The sequence below is a fragment of the Amia ocellicauda genome, chromosome 4 (assembly GCF_036373705.1).
Source record: "Amia ocellicauda isolate fAmiCal2 chromosome 4, fAmiCal2.hap1, whole genome shotgun sequence".
Classification (NCBI taxonomy): Eukaryota; Metazoa; Chordata; class Actinopteri; order Amiiformes; family Amiidae; genus Amia; species Amia ocellicauda.
This window is the reverse complement of record NC_089853.1, coordinates 41,850,546-41,870,720: the sequence shown is the minus strand read 5'-3', so window position 1 is coordinate 41,870,720 and position 20,175 is coordinate 41,850,546. Positions and strand designations below refer to the sequence as shown.

Genomic DNA, 20,175 nt, shown 5'->3' with positions numbered 1-20,175 from the left:
CCCCCCAACTGCTTGTCTAGACAAATAGAACCACAAGAAGTCCAGGAAATTGAGAAATTCTCATGGAGAAAGTGTCAGAGTTATGTCATGTTATTTATTAACACTTAGGAGCAAGGAAACGTGTAAGGAAATTATGCTGTTCACCATTATTTTTTTTATTTTAAAAGAATGAACATTTTTCCAACTCAATATTTCGATTTTGAGAGTCAATCTTACATTTTACTATCTACATAGTACTATGTATACAGATTAACCCCCCCCCTCCCTCCCTAAAACAAACAAAACAAAATAAACAAGCAAACAAACAACCACCAAAAAAAATGTAATTGATTTTTAAGTCACGAGGATGGGCTACAGAAAAAGCAATACTTATAAATACTATAAAAATAAATCCATTTCACAGAAGCCTCTTTTTGCAGATGACAACATTTTCATGCAACATTGATAAGGCAAACAGAAATTGTTCAAAGCAAAATCAACTGAAGCCAGCGGGGGGGAAAGAAAATGAAAAATTTCTGGATGAAAAATTATAGTGTACAACAAGGGGACAGTCAACCATTATGGGCTCAAGGGTCATTGTTTTCTACATAAAAGCCATACATGGCAAAATAAAATATTTTAATGGTGGTACAGTGTTTTAATATTTTTAGTTTACAAATAAATCAAATTTACACTTCGTAAGACAGCAAAAAGCGGTGAGCTACAACTAACAATAGTGTTTTAATAATGGTCTATACAAAGAGGGTAGAACATACATAGTGCTACTGAAATATTTAGCAGTCATTTTCAACACCGAAGGTTAGTAACAATAATAAGGAAAAAAAGAGGCACAATGAGAGAGAAATGGTTTAGGAAAGCTTGCACTGTTTTCTACAGGGCGTTAATGGATCATAAGGTTTTCTGAGGAACACTGAGCTGTACACATCTTTTTCACACAACTGGGAAACTAGGCTCAGTGTAACAATACATTTAGTAGCAACCTTCATTGAGTAAAAGGCCACCCTTCAGATGTATGAAGGGCTGGTAATAAAATGTAATCTCACAATAAGGTACCTGTTCCTGCCCACACCAAAAACAATACATTTTACAGTCCAACTGAATCAGCTTTGTCAACCATTTCTTACATACCACATTTTCAAGTGACCGTGTAAACCTTCCTACAACCAGCCTTCTCTACCAGCACAGATGATCAACTAAAGTAGGTATATTTGACATATTTTAAAGAGACGTACTGGTGGTAGATTGCATAGATTTAGGCAATGTTTGAAAAGCACAGAATGTTCAAGAAGCCTACACTATGGGGAAATTACAACAGCTTTATGTAGAGCAGGTGTTTTTTCTGATAAGCACTCACTGACAAAAATCAGTGTTCGTGGAAGACTGCCGAGGATCAGCAGTTATTATTATTATTATTATTATTATTAAATACATACTTAACTATCTACAGTGTACATCATGTACATATCATTAGAAAGAAAACCACAGTAATACCATCCCAATTCCTGTACTGGAAATTATGTTAATTTGCAGCATCTATATACCACAAACTCACCTTAAATACCTGTAGTTGCAACATATGGCTTTGGAAATTCTACATGAAAACAATTACTTTGGCAACCACACATAAAGACACACATAAAGGAATTTAAATGTAGTTTATTATTCATTATTATTGTTATTATTTTTAAAATTCCGTAAAGTTTACGAACTAGGTAAACAATCTTAAGCAGCTTTCGGTTTATTCACCAACTAAAATAAATTAATTGGTAACATTTGTAAGCATGCATCAGAATATTGTACATAAATATTTAGTGCCAAAACAACAGGTTTCATTTTGTCATTTTGAGAACAGATGGTGCCATATTGAAACTGCCTGGATAGTGTCGGCTTGTGGTACGGGGACCTCTGCAATATTAAACTTGCACAGATAAAGGAAACAAAGCCCTGAACTGTAGGAACTTGAAAGTGGAATCAACAATCACCAATCACTCACTCACTCATCTTCGATCTATTGATCACTCTGCTATAGTAGAACCAAAGTGTCTCAACCTCATTAAGTTCATAATTCACATATAAAACATAAAATGAAATACAAACTACATATTATTTTATTATTTATTGTTTTCTTGATTGTATACAACAGTCTCACTGCACCCCTCTACAGGCACTAAGCAGTTTCAATAATGACATTTATTTCATATTTTCAGTATGCTGAATGCATAATGTCAATTAAACCGGTTAAGTGTCCCTTACAACACAAAAGCAACCCAATTTATATTGTAGAATTCTTTCAGAGATAATGTATTGTGTGCTTATAAGTTAGAGCTTTACTAATAGGAACAAGTATTTAAGTCATCCAAGGCCTTTTTGAAACACTGAAAATATAACAAGGTTCAGAAATATTCAGTAATCTTTAGGTTTCTTCTTTTTGTCCTCTTACTTAACTGTACCATCTTTACCAAACCACATCAGTGTGATCACAGAATTGATCATCAATGCTCATCTATGCATAGGCTGAAACGCTTTAGGTTAAAGACTACACATACCGTATCTACTCCCAAAGCATATTTTTCGCAATGCCATGTATAAGTAGTGCCTCCAGTTAGCCTGTTTGGTGGTTATAATCAGTGCCAACTCACAGATGGAAATCATTTTACAGTGCTATAGGTGAATCTGTGGACTTCCTGGGATATTATCAGTATCAAAAAGCCACTGGAAACAAAAACAGGTATTTGAGTCTCCTGTGTGTATCGACCTGCGGTGCACATCTATTCGTAATTAAAAACTGAAGTAACATGAAGCCTAAGTGTTGCTTGAACAGACCAGACACCCTGGCCCCACTGCACGGGACACGTTCACCTTCCTCTCCTTTCAGCGCACAGGAGAAAAGAGCAAACCTACAGAGAAAACCAGATTACTTCGATTTGATCGGGTGTAATGAGCTCAGAGACTCGAGGGTCGTTTTCTCACACTCTCTCATTGTTAGTTCAGCGCATGTCAAGCCCCCGTTCCGGAACGGTTCATCAGTGAAAAGAGTTTGTACAAATTTGTTAATTGTGCCATGTAAGGGGGGGGGGGGGGACAAAAAACTAAAAACAAAACACAAAACAACAAGACAGAGATGATATGACGCTGGAGGTTGGGAGTGAGGTTCCCCTCAGTAGATATCAGGGCAGTCATTGTATTTCCTATCAAAGTACCCTCCTGTGTAAATCCAGTCCTGTGTTCCCGTGTGCGGGTTTGTGCCTAGCCGGAACCACCTGCAAATACACAATTTAGAGTTATTTTGTTATGAAGTCAGTGAATCGTTGAAAAGAAACAGACGGTCCTCTCCAAAAGCAGTTTTGTTACAATCACCAGCCCCTGCTCACCTAGTCGACCAATCCTCTTCATTGTTGGCACGTTCTTTACGGGCAGCTCTTTGCTTCTCTTCTAGCCTTTCCTTCTCTCTGCTGGCCATATCTGTGCACACAAAATAAAGCATTATCACGCCTTGTTATTTCCCACCCCCATTTATACAACATTTTATCAATTCATTTATAAACCCATCGTTTATTAAGAACCATGAACCGGGAGCCCAAGCCTAGTACACCAAATAGTTTCTGCATAATTTGTAATGTGTATGGTATTGGTAAGTTATATTGTGTTAAATAAATATATATACACACACACACACACACTGATATCTTAATATATTGATATTAATACCATGTATTGATTAGATATGATAGATATCAATATAAAGATAAACCCTGATATTGAAATTGGTAGCATGTTTATTGCTGCATATTCTCAGTAAGAACGTACCCATATCTCCATTCTCCATGGCTCGGATGTCTGGACGCCGGCGACAGTCCGTTGGTGCTAAATACTCTTCCATTCCTGTTTCAAGTTCATTCAGAGTGATGGCGAAGTTTGTAAAGTTATACATCTGAAATTAAAAAGGAAAAAACCCAAAACAATTAAATTTAATGACACTCAAACTTCTTATACTGTTGGCTACTAGAATGGTTTCCTCTCATTTGTAACCTTTATTATATTTGTATTCTTTTAGTAATTTCAGTCGGTACAGATTCAGTGTTTTATATGAACATTCATTTAGATAGGGAGTCATTTTGGAGTTGGATAGGATCGAGGAGTAGCTGCACACAGTATGTAACCAAGGATATTTACTTCAGGGTAGTGAAGTCCAAGTGACTGGAGGTACAGATTGCTTGTTATTACGACCCAGAATAGAAAAACTCTGGGGAAAAAAAGTTAAGCTGTGCGGCGTGGAGCTCTCGCACCTGTGCAGAGTGTGGAGGTCTGCAGGATATTCTCCACAACAGGGTACTGCCAGGAATAACCACTACCGTCTCCTGGACCTCGGGCATTTCATCGGCCTCATCGTTCTCTGCCCTGCTGCCCTCCTCCTGTGAAAGGCCAAGAAGAACAGGTACTGTTCAGTGTCCCACCCAGCCATCCCTCCATTAAACAAATAATAATAATAATAATCATACAAAAATAAGGATGTTTAAATGTTGCACAAGATCTGCAAGCAGTACACAAACATTAGTGGATGAATATTTCCTTTTAAATTCTTAGACATTATTTGCCATTCATGATTAAAACGAGCATTACTTAATCAGAAGATTCAACCAATTTAATAAAAAGTTTTAGAACAAAAAAATGACGATGGGCGTTAACTGTACACATCTATGAAAGTCACAATGTCCTGAAATCTGAAAGCTTCAATTACGTTTTACGCATCTCACACTTTTGTGGTGAACGAAATAACTAAGTTAGTTTGTGGAGATGCACGGAAGAATACTGCAACATCAATCAAAGAGGGTGTGTTCTGCACAACTTGGCATACCGGCTTCTGTTTCTTTACGTCTGATCCTTTCTTGTCTGCTTTCCTGTTGGCCTCGTAAACTTGAGGATCCACACTCCACATGCACTCAGTCCACTTGCCGTAAATCATACACACTTTCTTCTTACTGTGCAAGAAATGCAATAGGTTTAATGCTGGTTTCTTAGTAACACAATGAGAGCCAGGAATGAGAACAGTTTCTCAGTTTCTGTACTGTGCACTGGAGTAGAAAACAAATGCACTAATATTATATAATACACACACATCTGTAAATGATGCCTCACTCACCCAGTAAAACCAGCCCATCTAAAAATGTTAGTGACTGGTAATGTTCCACTAAACTCTTATTAATTAATGTATCATTAATTAACTCTTCTAACCATCCAATTTTTGGTGGATGTCTCTTTACTGTAAACAAGTTCCCACTTCCCTTGGCTTCTTCTTCACACTCATTCCGAGCAGCTACACAGCAACAGATTGAGCCTGGGCTCGCTGTGTGGGCCGGCAGAGCGATTCAGCCGCTCTGGATTGCTGGAATCCGCTCCTGGCAAACCTTACACTGAGCTGCTCCACTGAGACGAGCTGCGGGGAAACCTCCCTGCTGCTTTCTGTGAACTCACTTTTTGTCCTGAATGTAGCCTTCGACTCTGTGGAGCTCTTTCCCAAACATCCCGCAGGGTTTAAAGTTCAGTATGCATTTCTCTTCAGTACTGTTAATCAAAGGAAGGGAAAAGAAGGCCCAGTTCATTTAACTGGAACATTATACACACACACACACACACCTATATTGTATAAAGTACAGTTAGGTCCATAAATATTTGGACAGTGACACAATTGTCATTATTTTGGCTCTGTACGCCACCACAATGGATTTGAAAGGAAACAATCAAGATGTGCTTTAAGTGTAGACTTTCATCTTTAATTTGAGGGTAGTTACATCCAAATTGGGTGAACGGTGTAGGAATTTTTATATGTGGCCCCCCCAATTTTAGGGGCTCAAAATATTTGGACAAACTAACATAATCATGAATTAAATTGTGAGTTTCAATACTTGGTTTCAAATCGTTTGCAGTCAATGACTGCCTGAAGTCTGGAACCCATAGACATCACCAGATGCTGGGTTTCTTCCCTGGTGATGCTCTGCCAGGCCTGCACTGCGGCTGTCTTTAGTTCCTGCTTGTTCTTGGGGTGTTTTGCCTTCTTGATTCTTGATTTACATCTTGATTGTTTCCTTTCACATACACACAATGGCTTCCAATATGTTTTCCTCTTTTTAGCACTGATAATCCCTATACTGCTGTCTGAATAGGGCTGGAGAATAGCATAAAGTCTAATTTTAAGGGTATAGTGAGTACAAATCAAAATCAAACCGCTGGCTTACCTGTGATTGACAATCTCAACTGTTCCATACTGTTCTATCCAAAGTTTGCCTAAAATTACATTATGAACACAACAAAAAGGATTTGTCCATGTGTAGGCTTCATTGTGCCTGCAGGACAGAAAGAAAAAAAAAGCTAAGCAAACATGCGTCACAAAGCAAAGTGGAACGCTCCTCCTTCGAGATGGTATTTATAGCCAGGCAGAGGTTCCCACAACAGGAATGACATGAAGCAACATATTGTGAGTTATACAGGTGTAGAGGTAATCCACAAATTGTTCCACAGTAACTCATAGTCAAGCAATGTGTACACAATAGAACAATTTAGGTTTACTGATGCATACTATGTTTAAATTTAAAAATAAATACATCTATGAACAGGCCAAGGAATGTGTTACTGTACTTCTCGGCAGTACGGTGACCGTGCACACTGAGAAACGGCGTCAAAGGAGACACTTACTTCTTCAGCTCTAGCGTGATCGTTCCCTTCGGCTCCGCTTCAACGCTCTTGCCCCAGAATTTTAGTTTGGGGTAGATTGAGCCATGGAAAACAAAGTCATCGTTAAGGCTTTCAGAGTAGAAAGCGCTAATGGGAGGATGGTGGCTAACCTGCTCAGATATAAACCTAAATCCCTGCTCATCTCTAGGAAAAGGAAACAAAAATTTAAAACAAATCTGTGATTAGTCCCAAGAGGTGGAATCTGTGACTTTTCACATTATTAACCCTAACCTGCAATGAAGAAACTAATTAATTCAAAATAAAAACCTGAAAAGTCTTCATTAGATAAGTATTCTCCCCCTTTGCCATGACACTCCCAATATTAGCTCAGGTGCCACCAATTGCCTTAATAAATAAGTCAACAATAATACTTATCTAAGCAACACATTTCAGTTTCACAACAAATATTCTCTTGCCTCTTCAAAGTGTTGAGTAGGTTGTGTAAATCAAAGGAAATAAAATCCCATTTAAAATGTATCAAAACTTCAGGTTGTTACAAAATGTCCAAGGGGGGTGAATACTTTCTATAGGCACTGTATATTTGATACAATTTTCAAGGTTTTGTCCCTCATTCCTTCTCTATACAAGTTACCTTATTCATAATCAATCTGTCTTACTAGCACAATACGATTACAAATATCTATATTGCTGCTTGCTATTTATTATACAGATGGGGAATTCCTACTGTATGGGAGGAGGCAAAGATTTCACACAGGATGCTAAAATCTGTCAAATGCAAATTCTACCTGGAAAAGATATATACTTCTAAACATGTACTCAAAACCACAGAAATGCACCAACGCACAGAAAGAGTGCTGGTACATTGCAGAGTTTTGGAACCCATTGAGAAAACGATCAAAAAGAAGTAAAAACAGCAAAAACTTTGGTTGCAGCAGCCCATTACCTTGTGAGTTCGTAGGTCTCCCCTAGGAGTGGATTGAAAGGTTTTCCAGTTCTCTCCCATTGAGACGCTACTGCGGAAACAGCAAACGCTGCCACAGCCTGCAAGTCAAATGTTATGGAGGATGAATACTTGAAAATAGACCAGATTGCCAGTTAATTATGTACAAGTGTGACTTAGTTCAGCAATGGATATCTACAGGTAGTGGCCAAAAAATGGAAACAACTGGGTAAATGAGGAACACCAAGTATATTGAAATCAAGGGCCGCCACACAGGGGTGGCTCATGCGTTAATTAAGCAATTAACATCCCAGAATGCTCAGGGCCATGGAGACAAATGCTGGACAGGCCTAGTTGCCCATAATTATGGCTAGCATGGCTGTAAGAGGAAACCTCGGTGACTTGGAAAGAGGGGCGATTGTTGGGACGCATTTGGCAGGAGCTTCAGTGACCAAGACAGCTCAACTTGCTGATGTTTCATGATCAACGGTGTCTAAGGTGATGTCAGAATAGATCTCTGAGGATCGTGATATCTGTGCAATAATGCAAGTGCAAGACAAAATAGGCAAGCAAATTTCAATTTCCACCTCGGATGTAAGCAGCCAGTTTTATCAAGAACTGTCCGCAATATTCCAGATAGTCGGGTTGCAGTGCACAAACTGTTCCTCACACCTGGCAATGCATGTTTGTGAGAGCAATGGAGCAAAGAGCACAGACAATGGACTACTGAGCAGTAGGGAAATGTGATAGGGTCAGATTAACTATGTTCTTGACAAACAGACAAGTGCACGAGTAATTATCTTCACCCCATGTTGCAGCATTTCTTTCCTGCTGGGAGGGGCGTCTTCCAGGATGACAGCGACCCAATCGCCCAGCGGTTTGATGAGCTTGACACTGATGCTATCCATACGTCATGGCCTTCTCAGTCACCAAATCTGAACCCAATCGAGCCTTTATGGCAAATTCTGGCCTGAGTCACCATTTTCCACCTCCATCGACCAGGTATGAGTTGATTGACTTGCTTGACTTGACGTGGAAGAACGGTGCCGCATCCCTCGTTGACAATGGTCGACAATGCCACAGCACATACAGGCCGTACTGGCCTAACATAGTGACCCAACGCCCTATTAAGTGACTTTACATTTGTGTTACCATTTTTTAACTGCTACCTGTATATTATCAATCTGGTCAATGATCAGTTATTTACAAAAGTAATAGAAAACTTGATAATCCTTAAAAAAACTATAAACATAATTACATAAAATAAACTATAAAAAGTTTTGATATTTAAATAAAACACAGGACAGAGTGGTACAGAATGGGTTGTCGTTTCACATTGTGATTGTTATTTCTGAACCTGCTCCCACCAGAGTTAGACTCCCCACAAAACAGGAAAGTTGGAGAAAAGAGAGCGTTGAATAAGATGCGTTTGTATCTCACCTGCATTCTCTCCACGGAGTTTGACAGAGAACATGCTTTGTGAATGAGGTATGTGTGCTCCATATATTCTGTGATTCGCTGCAGAAAGCTCAGTGGCTCATTAAATACTATAGGCATTGTTATTTTGGACAGCTCCTACAGAACAAAACACAAGCAGTTACTTCAATTAATTGTTGAATAAATACCATAAATATTACTTACAGAACAATGGGTCACATCTTTGGAAAACCTTTTTTTAAATGCAAGTCAAAACTGTTCTGTCAGGTACCGCTTGTAATTGTATGTATAATGTATAAAAGTTACCTAAATTATAGCTTTCTTGTCTCTGGGGCTTCAGATAAGTAATTTTAGATGTTTTGATTCTAGTTTCTCTGTTCAGGAATGATATTACAGTTTAACCATCTATAGTATAGTAAATAAAGATCTGTAAATTAGATCTCCGTCTCATTATAATAACTATTAGGCTTTTCAAACTTACAAATGTTAAATGTAGAATATTTTTTCAATCAACTTACCAGTCCAATGCATTTCTTTAATATTGCCCACACACTAAAATTATTTCTGGAGAACATAGGTGCTGGTAGAGTTGTTCTGCAAAGGTAGGCCAACACAAAATAAAAATATAAGTCATACAATTTTGTTTTCATATTTAGTTTTTTTCCAATAGTAATTCAACTGCTACGCCCTAGGTGTCCTTGCAGTCTCCTAATTAATAGAAATGTAATTCACAATAAAAGTAATGAAACAAAAAAGAAAAATAAATTCCACTTTGATTTTTTTAAATAATTAGAAATCCATGAACCCAGTAAATATGTTATTTTCATTTGCATTTCATGAGAGGCATTTGTTTGTGCTTATATGTCCCATGGGGGTGGGATCCCAAACATATGCATTTCTGAACAAATCTGTAATAAATGCACAAGTAATTTCTATAGCTGCTCAATTGAAAAGGGAATATCTACCCCAAATTGCTGATTTGCAAAATATGAAAATGTACAATTGATAAAGATGCCTGACATTGTACCTGCAGTTACTGATGAGTCAACTGATGCAATTATACAATATCAGTGCGTTTAGCACATTTTGTTTGTTCTCAAAGAAATATCAAATATCTCCAAATTGAAAGTAATATTAGCCGATACAGTGAATTGGCACTGGCGATTTGATTTGTCTCTGATAATGCCAGTTACATAATCAAGGCATAAAATCACATCCTTTGAAGTTTACTGCCAAATTCAGTACATTCGCTTGTAAAGCCCACATAATAGACCTTGCCAGCAATATCAGGGCAAATAGTTTTCCGAAAGCAGACAAACTGGTTGCAACCATTATAAATATTTATATATTGCTCAAGTATCAATCCGCTTTAATGTTTGTTTGATGAAATTTGGCCAAATGTATTGACAAAAATGTAATTTACTGCAATTCTAACAAACACTATTAAACGTAAATAACACATTGGTAATTAATACATAGATACGTCCCTTTAAATAAATGGCTTGTAGCTGCTGCTACTTTACACATCAATGCACCTTAATAAAACAAAACTAATCAAGATAATTAAAGAAATGGTGAGATTATTAATAAATAAGTGGTTTAATTAAGCTACAGCATGGCCACCTTGTCCGGGGTGCAGCCTTAGGAAGCAGGTCGCAAAAAACATAGGGCCCTTTGTATCAGATCTAAACCATGCCCGTGGGAAATGTGTAAAATGTATGGGGTGGACAATGTTATGCACTGCTATCAAAGTCATTGAGTCAGGATTTTGAAAATAAATCAAATGAGGCAGCGATTTGTTAAACACACACTCGTATACCGCTCCTGAGGAAATGCACAATTGAAGCAGTCTGGAATCTGACCTCACCTGCGTTTCTTGATTCCATTCTCCTGTGGCGTTGTTCCATTCTTTTTCTGTGTGCTGTTGCTGCCATCAAAAACAATTGCGTCTTTATAACTGGTTTCTGAAGTGCCTTCACAGGATTCGTCCGACTCCAAGCCTAACAGAAGTCAAAAAATAAATTAAAAAAACCTTGAACGATGGCCAACTTCACATCAGAGAAGGATGACCTTTTCACATCCCTGAAAGTTTATGAAAAATTGTATCACTTTCACCCATTTCACTATTTTGTACGTCTCTGTTACCATATGTTGTTTTTAGGGCGACTTGTCAGACAGATTACAAACCATTCAAATAGGAGTTTCACAAAGTTAAAACACCTACAAGTGATAGGAGCTATAAAAAACATCAAGAACAACAAGACATGAATAATTAAATTAATTTATGTATGATTATATTCATATTTGAGATTTCAATTTAATTTAAAATGCATTTTATTTGGAGATTTAGCCCGCTAATAAAAGGACTAAAGAATGAAATGAAATGGACATGAGAGAAAAGATGGTGTACTTATCAATTAAAAAATAAATAAATAACGAGGCAATTAATCAGTAGCTGTATCCATTCTGACGGCAACAAAAGTGGCATCTCCATTTATGTGCCACAACTTTTGCTTCCTTGTAATTTATAGGCCTATATCTTCATGACATTCAATACCATAGGTCAGCTAAGTTCAGTTTGGTTTGGTGCACAACAGCGAGATGACAAGGAAACCCATCACAGAATATAATAGCGCTCTGCATTATTGAAGGTGTGCGCTCATGATGCAAGATGATACTGTAACAATAATACTTTTTTAAGCAGCATGGTTACATCCAGAAGCACGGCATAACACGGCTGGCTGTTTTGAGCCAGGATTCTTACCTGTGACCGCATCATAGAACTCCTCTTCGCTGATCATTTTAAAACTAAAGTGGTGGCTCCTTTCCTTGGGATTTCTCTAGTACATTGTCTTAATCTGTTGCCCAATTGTTGCTGGCACTTCTGATTCCTTAGCTGCTGGACCAAATCAAGATAAATGTGGGGCCTAAAAATAAACATTGTGAAGAAGAAAAAAGTTACACATTATTTGTCTATATTTGGATGCACTTGTAATACACTGCCACCTCCTAATGCATGGAAACAAATGTTAAAACTGATTAACTGGTGATAAAAATACAATTATACATTAAGGGTTTATAGTCATAGACCTCTATCTTTCTAATCCAGGTTTATCTCAATTAAGATTTGACCGAAGCCACATTACACAGTTTTGCTGGAAACACTTTTGTTTTCTTGCCGATTAAGGAAAGATTTGAAAAAAAAAATCAATGTCAGTTGCTGACGCAAAACTAGACATGTTGAGTTTGCAATATAGATTTAATTTTTTTTTTTTGCTCCATCTCTTGGTCAATTGATGCTAAAAAAATAATCGTCGGACATCACGGGAGCACAAAAAGACTAAAGATATGTAACTTTAACAGTGTTGATAAAAGAACTATTCAAGCGAATGTGAAGGAGCAATTGTCTAAAAGCAGTGGGTGTTCTTTTTTCATTTTAGATTTTCTCTGAATTAGTACAACCCTGCCTAGAAATATTGGGCTGTGACATCAAAGGAGCATTTTCTTGCAGAACACAACCCCTCTTATCTGAGGGAGATAAACACAAGAAAGAATTAAACAAATATCTGAAAAATACCCACCATGTGGAATACTGGGAGTTCAAAATCTGCAACCAAGTTTAGCCTATTAAGATGTACAGAAAGAAAGATTAAAAAGTTTATATAAAGGCCAGCTATCATCTTCATGTTGTGCCAAGAAAGTCTCATTAAAATATTACAATTTCTAATAAGTTAATTAACCAGTTCTCCGACAATTCCAAAATCACTTTCATAACAAAGAACTGTTTTCATGTCTTTATCGATGCATGTCCAACTGAGTTCTCTTAATTTCTAACCAAACTGATAACTCGAGCCCTGCAGCATTTGGATCACCGTTAAAGATTGCCTCGCCCTTTCCGTCTCACCTTGAGAGTGGAGTACTGGAGGGTGTTCACAGTAAACACACATTGTGGAAACCAGAGCAAAACAAACACTGCAGGCCCCACACCCTCAAGCAAGCATCGCTTTGTGTTTGCAAGTCGAAACTTCTGTTTTCTCTAGAAAGCAGCTTGAAAACAAACTTTACATCAGCTCGATTTTACAATGATTTGACAGGATTATGACTTTCTGCATTGTAATGTGTCGCAAATAACCTTTTCTTTTAAGGGGAAAAGTGAAAATGTGAGCAGTGACGCGGATGTGTGTGTGGAAGACAGAAAAAAAGTCATCAAAATGGAAAACCCTGTGAGACGATTACAGAACCTCTTACTTATGTTCACACTGTAGACTCTCAGCAATATGAGAAGGACATTGTTGCTTAGACGATCCTCATCATAGTTTATTTTCCATTTTGCTGAGCTGGTCACTACAGTAAGTGCTTGCCCACTATATGCAAGCAGAGTCTGGATTATATAGATGCATATTGGCTGATGCTTTTCAAATGTCACAACACTGCAGCTTTCATTAATGCTGCAATAACCGACCGCAAACGTCTGATCTCGGCTTAACTCAATCACTACAGGGCCCCAGCGTGCAAAACAGACACTGCTTCAAAAGGTTGGGCAAGTCGAAATATTGCAATTCACTGCCATGTTTTTTCAACAAAGTATTTTTCTGCATCTCACTGTGAATTTGATTTATTCAGCTTTCAGGGAAGCTGGAAAGGCACAGAAAGCCCAACACAAATCGACTAATACAATAGCGTCTGATATGAGAGCATCTAGTTTACATAGGAGGAGTTGAGTTAACGTGGCAAGTGACCGTGGACTCCGGCAGTATTATGTAAGAAATGGACCATGTATTTTGAACTCTCATTTCAACAGCCAGAGGCATAACCACAATCAGTACAGGAAATTGGTTAGCATCTTAAGATTAACTGAAATTAGAAACAATTATGTTTTATTGTGCCTGCGTCGCCAACACTAGATCTAGAACACTGTTGCATAAACATTCGAAAATATGTATTTTAGGTTTCAGTTTGTGAATTAGATGTCTGTGTTTACTAACAATTTCATTGCAAATTTCTTTGCTGTTGTTTTTTCATACAATAGATTCTCTCATACTCTGGATTCCGATTACTGAAATCAATAATGACTTATTACACAAGGAAACTACTATTACAAGGCTAATTTGTAAAGATAAGGTTACTTTTGAGTTCACATGGGAATGCTGATAACATACATGGGAATGCAGTCACAGAAGACTACTGTGAAGCATATGTAGGCCTGTTTTAAATAAGCCTACATTTATCGTGATACAGATTGCTAACAACCAAGAAGGATGACTGCACTGTTCTGTAACCGATGCTTCACAAAGCAACAGCGCACAGCTAGCCAACACAAAGACACAAAAGGCCCAGTGTGCAGGCCCAACTGGCTGCCACGCTCCCAGTTCTATACTCTAACCATTGTTGTGAACACATGGTCTTATTTGTAGGAGTTCATGATAATGTACACAGGAGAGCACACAGTATAACTGCACTGAACTGACCTTGTGCAAAATAAACAAGGGGAATTACACACAGTTGAATTAGTTTCCGGTGTTACTTTCCATCTGGAAGAAAAATGGCAGAAAACAAAACAAAACAAGTTCAGAGAGTGCAGAGATAAACCACCAATAACAGAGTGCAGGAGGAGAGCTATGATTCTAGGAAGTCCTACATTATTTCCCGTCACCCCTTTTCAAGTGTCTGGGAGCTCTGGGTGCCACTCGGTAGACCAGGATCAACTGATTTTACGTTTTTGTTTGAAACTGAATTTCTTACTTGACCCAGAATTTCAAGTATTAAATAGCAGGTTTCAGCTTATCACTGGATAATATCGATTGCAGATTTAATCCATAACTGACACAAACTAACATCTCAGCTCAACACCTCGCCTTAACAAAGAAATATTGGAATACTGTGTCTGTAGCTACGTTGTACACTACTGTACATGCGAGTGTGTAAGTAAAAAATATGTGAAACAAAAAATTCTGCAAGCCACAGTCGGATATAGAACACAGATAAGGAAAACTGCAAGGACTGCACAACAACACAAGAAAAACATAAGTTGCAAATACTGTATTTCGCTTTCCCCAAAAAAGCAGGTATTTTCATTGACATAATGGATACAAAAACATATATATATATATCTAACCCCAGTAACTACACCTACAAAATGAAGATGATAACTTTAATACTTTGTTAAAATCTAAAAGAGTTTGCATGAAAATATAGATTCATTTCACCTACCCAGCGTTTTCTCCCCCACACTTCAATACTTAAGTCTGTTACCGATTACAGCTGCACACCGGCAAACTTGAGTGGCAGTGAAGCTAGTGACAGTCTTTATGACAAACCTTGTATTTCAGCTTCAAAAATATTCCACTTCCAAAAGGGGTTCATCTGAATGGAATCTTGTCTGACTAGGCGAGTCACAATAAAGGCCAGGGATTGTCTGACAAAAGCAGCAACACCCAGATTCATTCAAGATACACCAAACCCTGCTCATGCATTTAGTTAAAAAATAAACATCAAACTGCAACTAGATCCCTGGCTGCTTAGCAATGTAGGCAAGTGTATATGTTGTGACGTTTCAACAGTGATTGCTATGGCTGCTATGTGAATGCAACCTGATTTTGTAGAAATAAATTACAGATTCTGAGGATTTCCATTTCATGTCCAGTTAGCATTTAGTTGGGAGAAGGATCCTTTGGCTTCTGATGAGGTTAAATTATTTAACCAGTTAAGGACATTTTGTCGAGAAAAACTGACGTGTAAGAAGTAAAAACAATAAATCCCTGACAATGGTGACAACATGTTCTGACGGACTAGATAGTATGTAGAACAGAATGGGCGATTCTGAAAATGACAGTTCCCTCTCTGTCGGAATTTCCTTTATGTATAAAACATGCTGTACTCTACTGACAGATGGGGACTATTTTATCCTTGTTATATAACTCTCAACACAAACCAATGAGGGGATTTTTTTTTTTTGCAATTGGGAAATTGTTGGTTGTCTAATGAAATCAGAACAAATACAGACAAAAAAACAATCTGGCTGAATTAACTGTTTAAGGATTTATCCTCACAGTTGTCATTGGAATTGACTTTTTTATTCTGACTAGTTCAGCTTACTACACCTGTTTGGGGAAGAAAATGTAAAAAAAGATATTGCCATTTAAGGTTTTAAATATCCACTCTTTCTTCATGTAGTGCTATGAAAATGCAGAACTGTGACAGATCAATGTACATTCACCTGCGTGGAATTTCACCTTTGTGCTCAGCTCCAAACAATAACCTGAGGTAGTGAAACCACACTGGACACCAATGTACACACTGCATCGGGGACGGTGTGAGTCAGGGTTGCTATGTTACCTTAATCACACTGCCTTCACCTAAAGGAGTTTAATCTTTGAAGCACATTCCTCAACACCTCCTCAGGTCCTTGGTTTTGTTTTTCATGGCTAGGGCAGTGTACTCCGATTTTAAGGAAAACATACACAAACATACCGAAGAGTGCAAACAAGGAGAAACCGGACTTATGTGAAATAATGACGAAGAACTCGCCTAAAAGCCTTCTTTATTCACCCTAGAACAACACTGCCCTGCTCACAATACATTTGTTAATAAGGTCATTCAACCTGAATGCGAACAGGACCAAACAACTACCTATAACTGGTTTGCAACAAATAAACAAATGTAAGGTGAACATTGTAGAAAGTATTGATGCAAACTGAAACATTAGCCACAGTCCAATAACAGCTGATGAAGCTGGGCATCAAAACAAGATGGTCTAAAATACAGGAACACTGTGATTTTATGTTCGTATGGACTACAGAAATGTGCTCTTCCCTGTAAAAGCACCGCACACCAGTTAGCTACTGACAGCTGAATTCTGGTCTTATATAATGGAAAAATATTGCGGGATGCTACATGGTCATTCACAAGGCACACTGCTACATTTACTGGAAAAACGTGAATACGTTTAAAAAAGAAATGGAAAAGCTGCAGCACAACACACTTACTGTCCTGATGTTTAAAGAACACAATCTGCTAACAGGGTTTTACTTTTAAATTCTCAAATACGATTTCCTTCAGGTAGCTTTTATTTTTTTCACATAGGCCCTACAGATTAGCAACAACAAATAGACTGCACTGATCATTTACATTTCATCAACTCTCATTTTATAAAGTGTTATATTACTACATATATCAGTACCACTTGACCAAACGGTAACATTATCTCATTGATAAATAATGTATGCCCAGACGACAACAAATTCTTGAATGCTTTCTGGGTAGTAACAGCAAACCACACTGATATCCCAAAAGAAAGTGTACGCTGTTAGAAGGTTACATTTTATGAGACAACAAATTAGTAATACATGTTCATAAGTGTTCATTTATCCCTTCATTATAATTTTGTTCTTCTCAGAGTAATTTCACAAAATGATGTGCTATTTTTGGCAGGTGCCCCAGGGGGTAACAGGCAACTAATTAGACTTTTATTCATAATAGGATTTCATACTGTTGTAAAATGTCACTCTAAAGAAAAGCAAATGTGGGGCTTTAGGATTCTCTGTCGTTGTTTCCACTTGGTTATGTGCAACTTTAATAATAACAAATTAAATGCAAGAATGAGTGTGGTGAAATATACTGGTGGAGGAGGGGGTACAACAGCATAAGGTTTACACAAATGATTGACTTATGCGTGTCCCATTTCTGTCTGGTCCTTCTCTGACCTCCCCACCACCACCTCCCTCACCCTTTAATCTAATATCCAACTTCTCAAAAGTGGTGGTATGTTCAGTACGAAAGGAATGTATGAGAAAAATTAGGGATAGATAAAACAAACTTGACATGCTCCTTGCAATGCCTAGCGTGCTATTATTTTATTTTTCAAAAATAAAAACATATGGCACTTTATTAAGATGAATGGACGCTGATTACAGTCAATATTTGTCGTTTACCACTAATACGCATGCACAAATAGGCACACTAAAAGGTCCTATCCCAAATACCTTTTTTGTTCTAGTAATTTTGTGGAGAACTTAACATTTTTGGTTTCAGGGGAACAAAGGCTAAGCACAGTTAGTGTCCAGTAAAGGAGAATGAAAAGTAAATACCAAGCTTTTGTGCATGTCTTTAAGTGCCTTTAGCAGTACTGGATCTACGTGGCTCTGCTAGAAAAAAGCAAAGATGCTTCCAGACAACACTGTCAAAATTGCACTTTGCCATACTAATTACACTACTTAAAAGAGGGAAATTAAAGTAGCGGTGCAAAAAACGTACAAACTTCCCTGTGGATTGAAAACATATCTGTAACTTTAATGTCAAATCTCTGTTTCAATGTAATTTCAAAGTCAAGGTAAACCGATCTATGCCCCAGCACAGACTGTAGCATTCAATGTTACAATGTGTCGATTTCTACCAAGTGAAGAGTGGCAAAAGTGAAATCGTGAATCGCCTGAATGCAGAATAGGACGGCACTGTGGTGAATGTGCACAACATATCCCAGCCACTGATTGAACTACGGCACTGCTCGGGGGAGAGATACGCCAGGGGGACTTCCTTCAGGAGAAATAATTCGCTACAAAACCTCACATTTCTGCATGCATACAACTACGTGACGTCACGGGAGCACCAGAACGCCTGCATCAATCTTCCAATTACGTCATACACCGGTTTTTGTTTTTATCCCGAAGAAGAAAACATCACCTTTTTAATGTTGGCTACTTGCACATTACAGTTATCAATTCTAGATGGAACTGGCTCCGTTTGGTAGCAATCTCCACATCTCCCGAGGATGAATATATTCCATTTTATTTCAGAAACGATTTAGGTTCACTTTAAGACTCCAATCTGGACCCGGCGATTTGCGCAACTTTGTTTTATTGAACCACAATAACAAACCAAAACAGTGTTCTCATAAGTTATTTATAAGTATCCAGTTCGTGGACGTAGCCAGGGTCGACTTAGGCCTCGGAAAAGGTTAGATCGACTTAGAAAGCCGTTTCAGACGCAGTTTAACGCCTGGCCGATTCAATAAAGGTAAAGCTCGCTTACCTGCAAGAGCTCGATGGCCAAAACGGTTTTATTTATCCAACGAGATCACGCCAACAAGCTGAACCCAGTGGACTGACAGTGACGGAAGTCCCGACAAGGGCGGTGTGATTGACGGGGCGACCGGCCTATCGCGTCTCACCGAGCCAGCCGCCTGATAGTCGTACAATCTAGCAAAAAAGAGCGGGGGCGGGACTTGAGATAAATGACAGCACGGCGCACCAATGGGGGACCAGCACTCCTGGAGACCCCAACCATGTGTGCAGGAGGCGGTGTCTGCTCTTGTTATGGGGCAATGATGCCTCCCTGACGATTAACGTGTGTGAGCCAGCATTCATCAGTTGTCAAGCACGTTTTAGTGTACTGGTTTGTAGTAAGGGAATGTCCCGTAAATGGTGATTGCTAAAATAGAGATGTATCAGCCATGCTATTTTAGCAGGTGATTTCCAGTTGTTTGTGTAGCTTACTTTTGTAATGTCACAGTGAATATAACGGGCTCTATATTATTAAAACATCAGGTGAAGCTCATGCTTATTTTATTTGTGTTCCGAATACAATCCAATACACTTGCTCTGTGCATTATTATGTAGCACAGGCTTTAGCTTGTGAAGAAACCTTACACAAGGTTTTCCCATGCACCAGCTGATCCCATGGGACCTTTGACTTGAGGTTGGAGAACATAATTTAGATTGAGGAGCTGGGGACCACCCATTAATATCTTCCTGTAGCAGACCAGCACAATAACCTCAGCCATTGAAAACCTGGTGGGACCAGCTATCATTGATTGTTTCCATACGTTGTAGAAGCTGTTATAAGCAGCCTGCTTTCCCCACCTCCAGATCTTTCTAAAACTTTATCCTGGCCCACAAATAATTCAAATCACCAGCTGTTAAACACAGTTTGGTAAGCTGTTAGTTTCTTACCAAGGCAAAATGTGTTTGATTTGGGAGGGAACGTGCACACTAAACATTCTGCATTTGTCCGCTGAATAAAGCACTCCGTCACTCGGGGTGGAAGAACGCTCTGAGAGTTGAGATGCTGTTAGTGTCGAGAGAGTGAACTATAAGTCTCCCTTATTATCTCTT

At 38.3% G+C, this 20,175-nt stretch overlaps 1 protein-coding gene across 5 annotated transcripts; it reads right to left on the bottom strand.

The window, feature by feature from the left end:
• Positions 1-1,636: 1,636 nt before the first annotated feature.
• Positions 1,637-19,273, bottom strand: osbpl2b (oxysterol binding protein-like 2b). 5 transcript variants are annotated; one of them, XM_066702315.1, is made up of 16 exons: positions 15,278-15,361; positions 14,536-14,598; positions 12,649-12,691; positions 11,832-11,994; positions 10,935-11,067; positions 9,586-9,661; positions 9,071-9,205; positions 7,634-7,731; positions 6,691-6,873; positions 6,234-6,341; positions 5,473-5,562; positions 4,856-4,979; positions 4,287-4,412; positions 3,808-3,931; positions 3,372-3,462; positions 1,637-3,260 (listed from the first exon to the last, which is right to left on the bottom strand). In XM_066702315.1, the coding sequence occupies exons 4-16, from the start codon at positions 11,866-11,868 to the stop codon at positions 3,158-3,160; spliced, it is 1,428 nt and encodes a 475-aa protein (XP_066558412.1). In that variant the 5' UTR covers positions 11,869-11,994; positions 12,649-12,691; positions 14,536-14,598; positions 15,278-15,361; the 3' UTR covers positions 1,637-3,157. The 5 variants fall into 5 exon arrangements, with proteins under 5 accessions (XP_066558412.1, XP_066558410.1, XP_066558414.1 ...); XM_066702313.1 differs by lacking the exons at positions 14,536-14,598; positions 15,278-15,361 and adding an exon at positions 19,094-19,273; XM_066702317.1 differs by lacking the exon at positions 14,536-14,598 and having other exon boundaries at positions 15,278-15,353.
• Between the last annotated feature and the right edge of the window lie 902 nt (positions 19,274-20,175).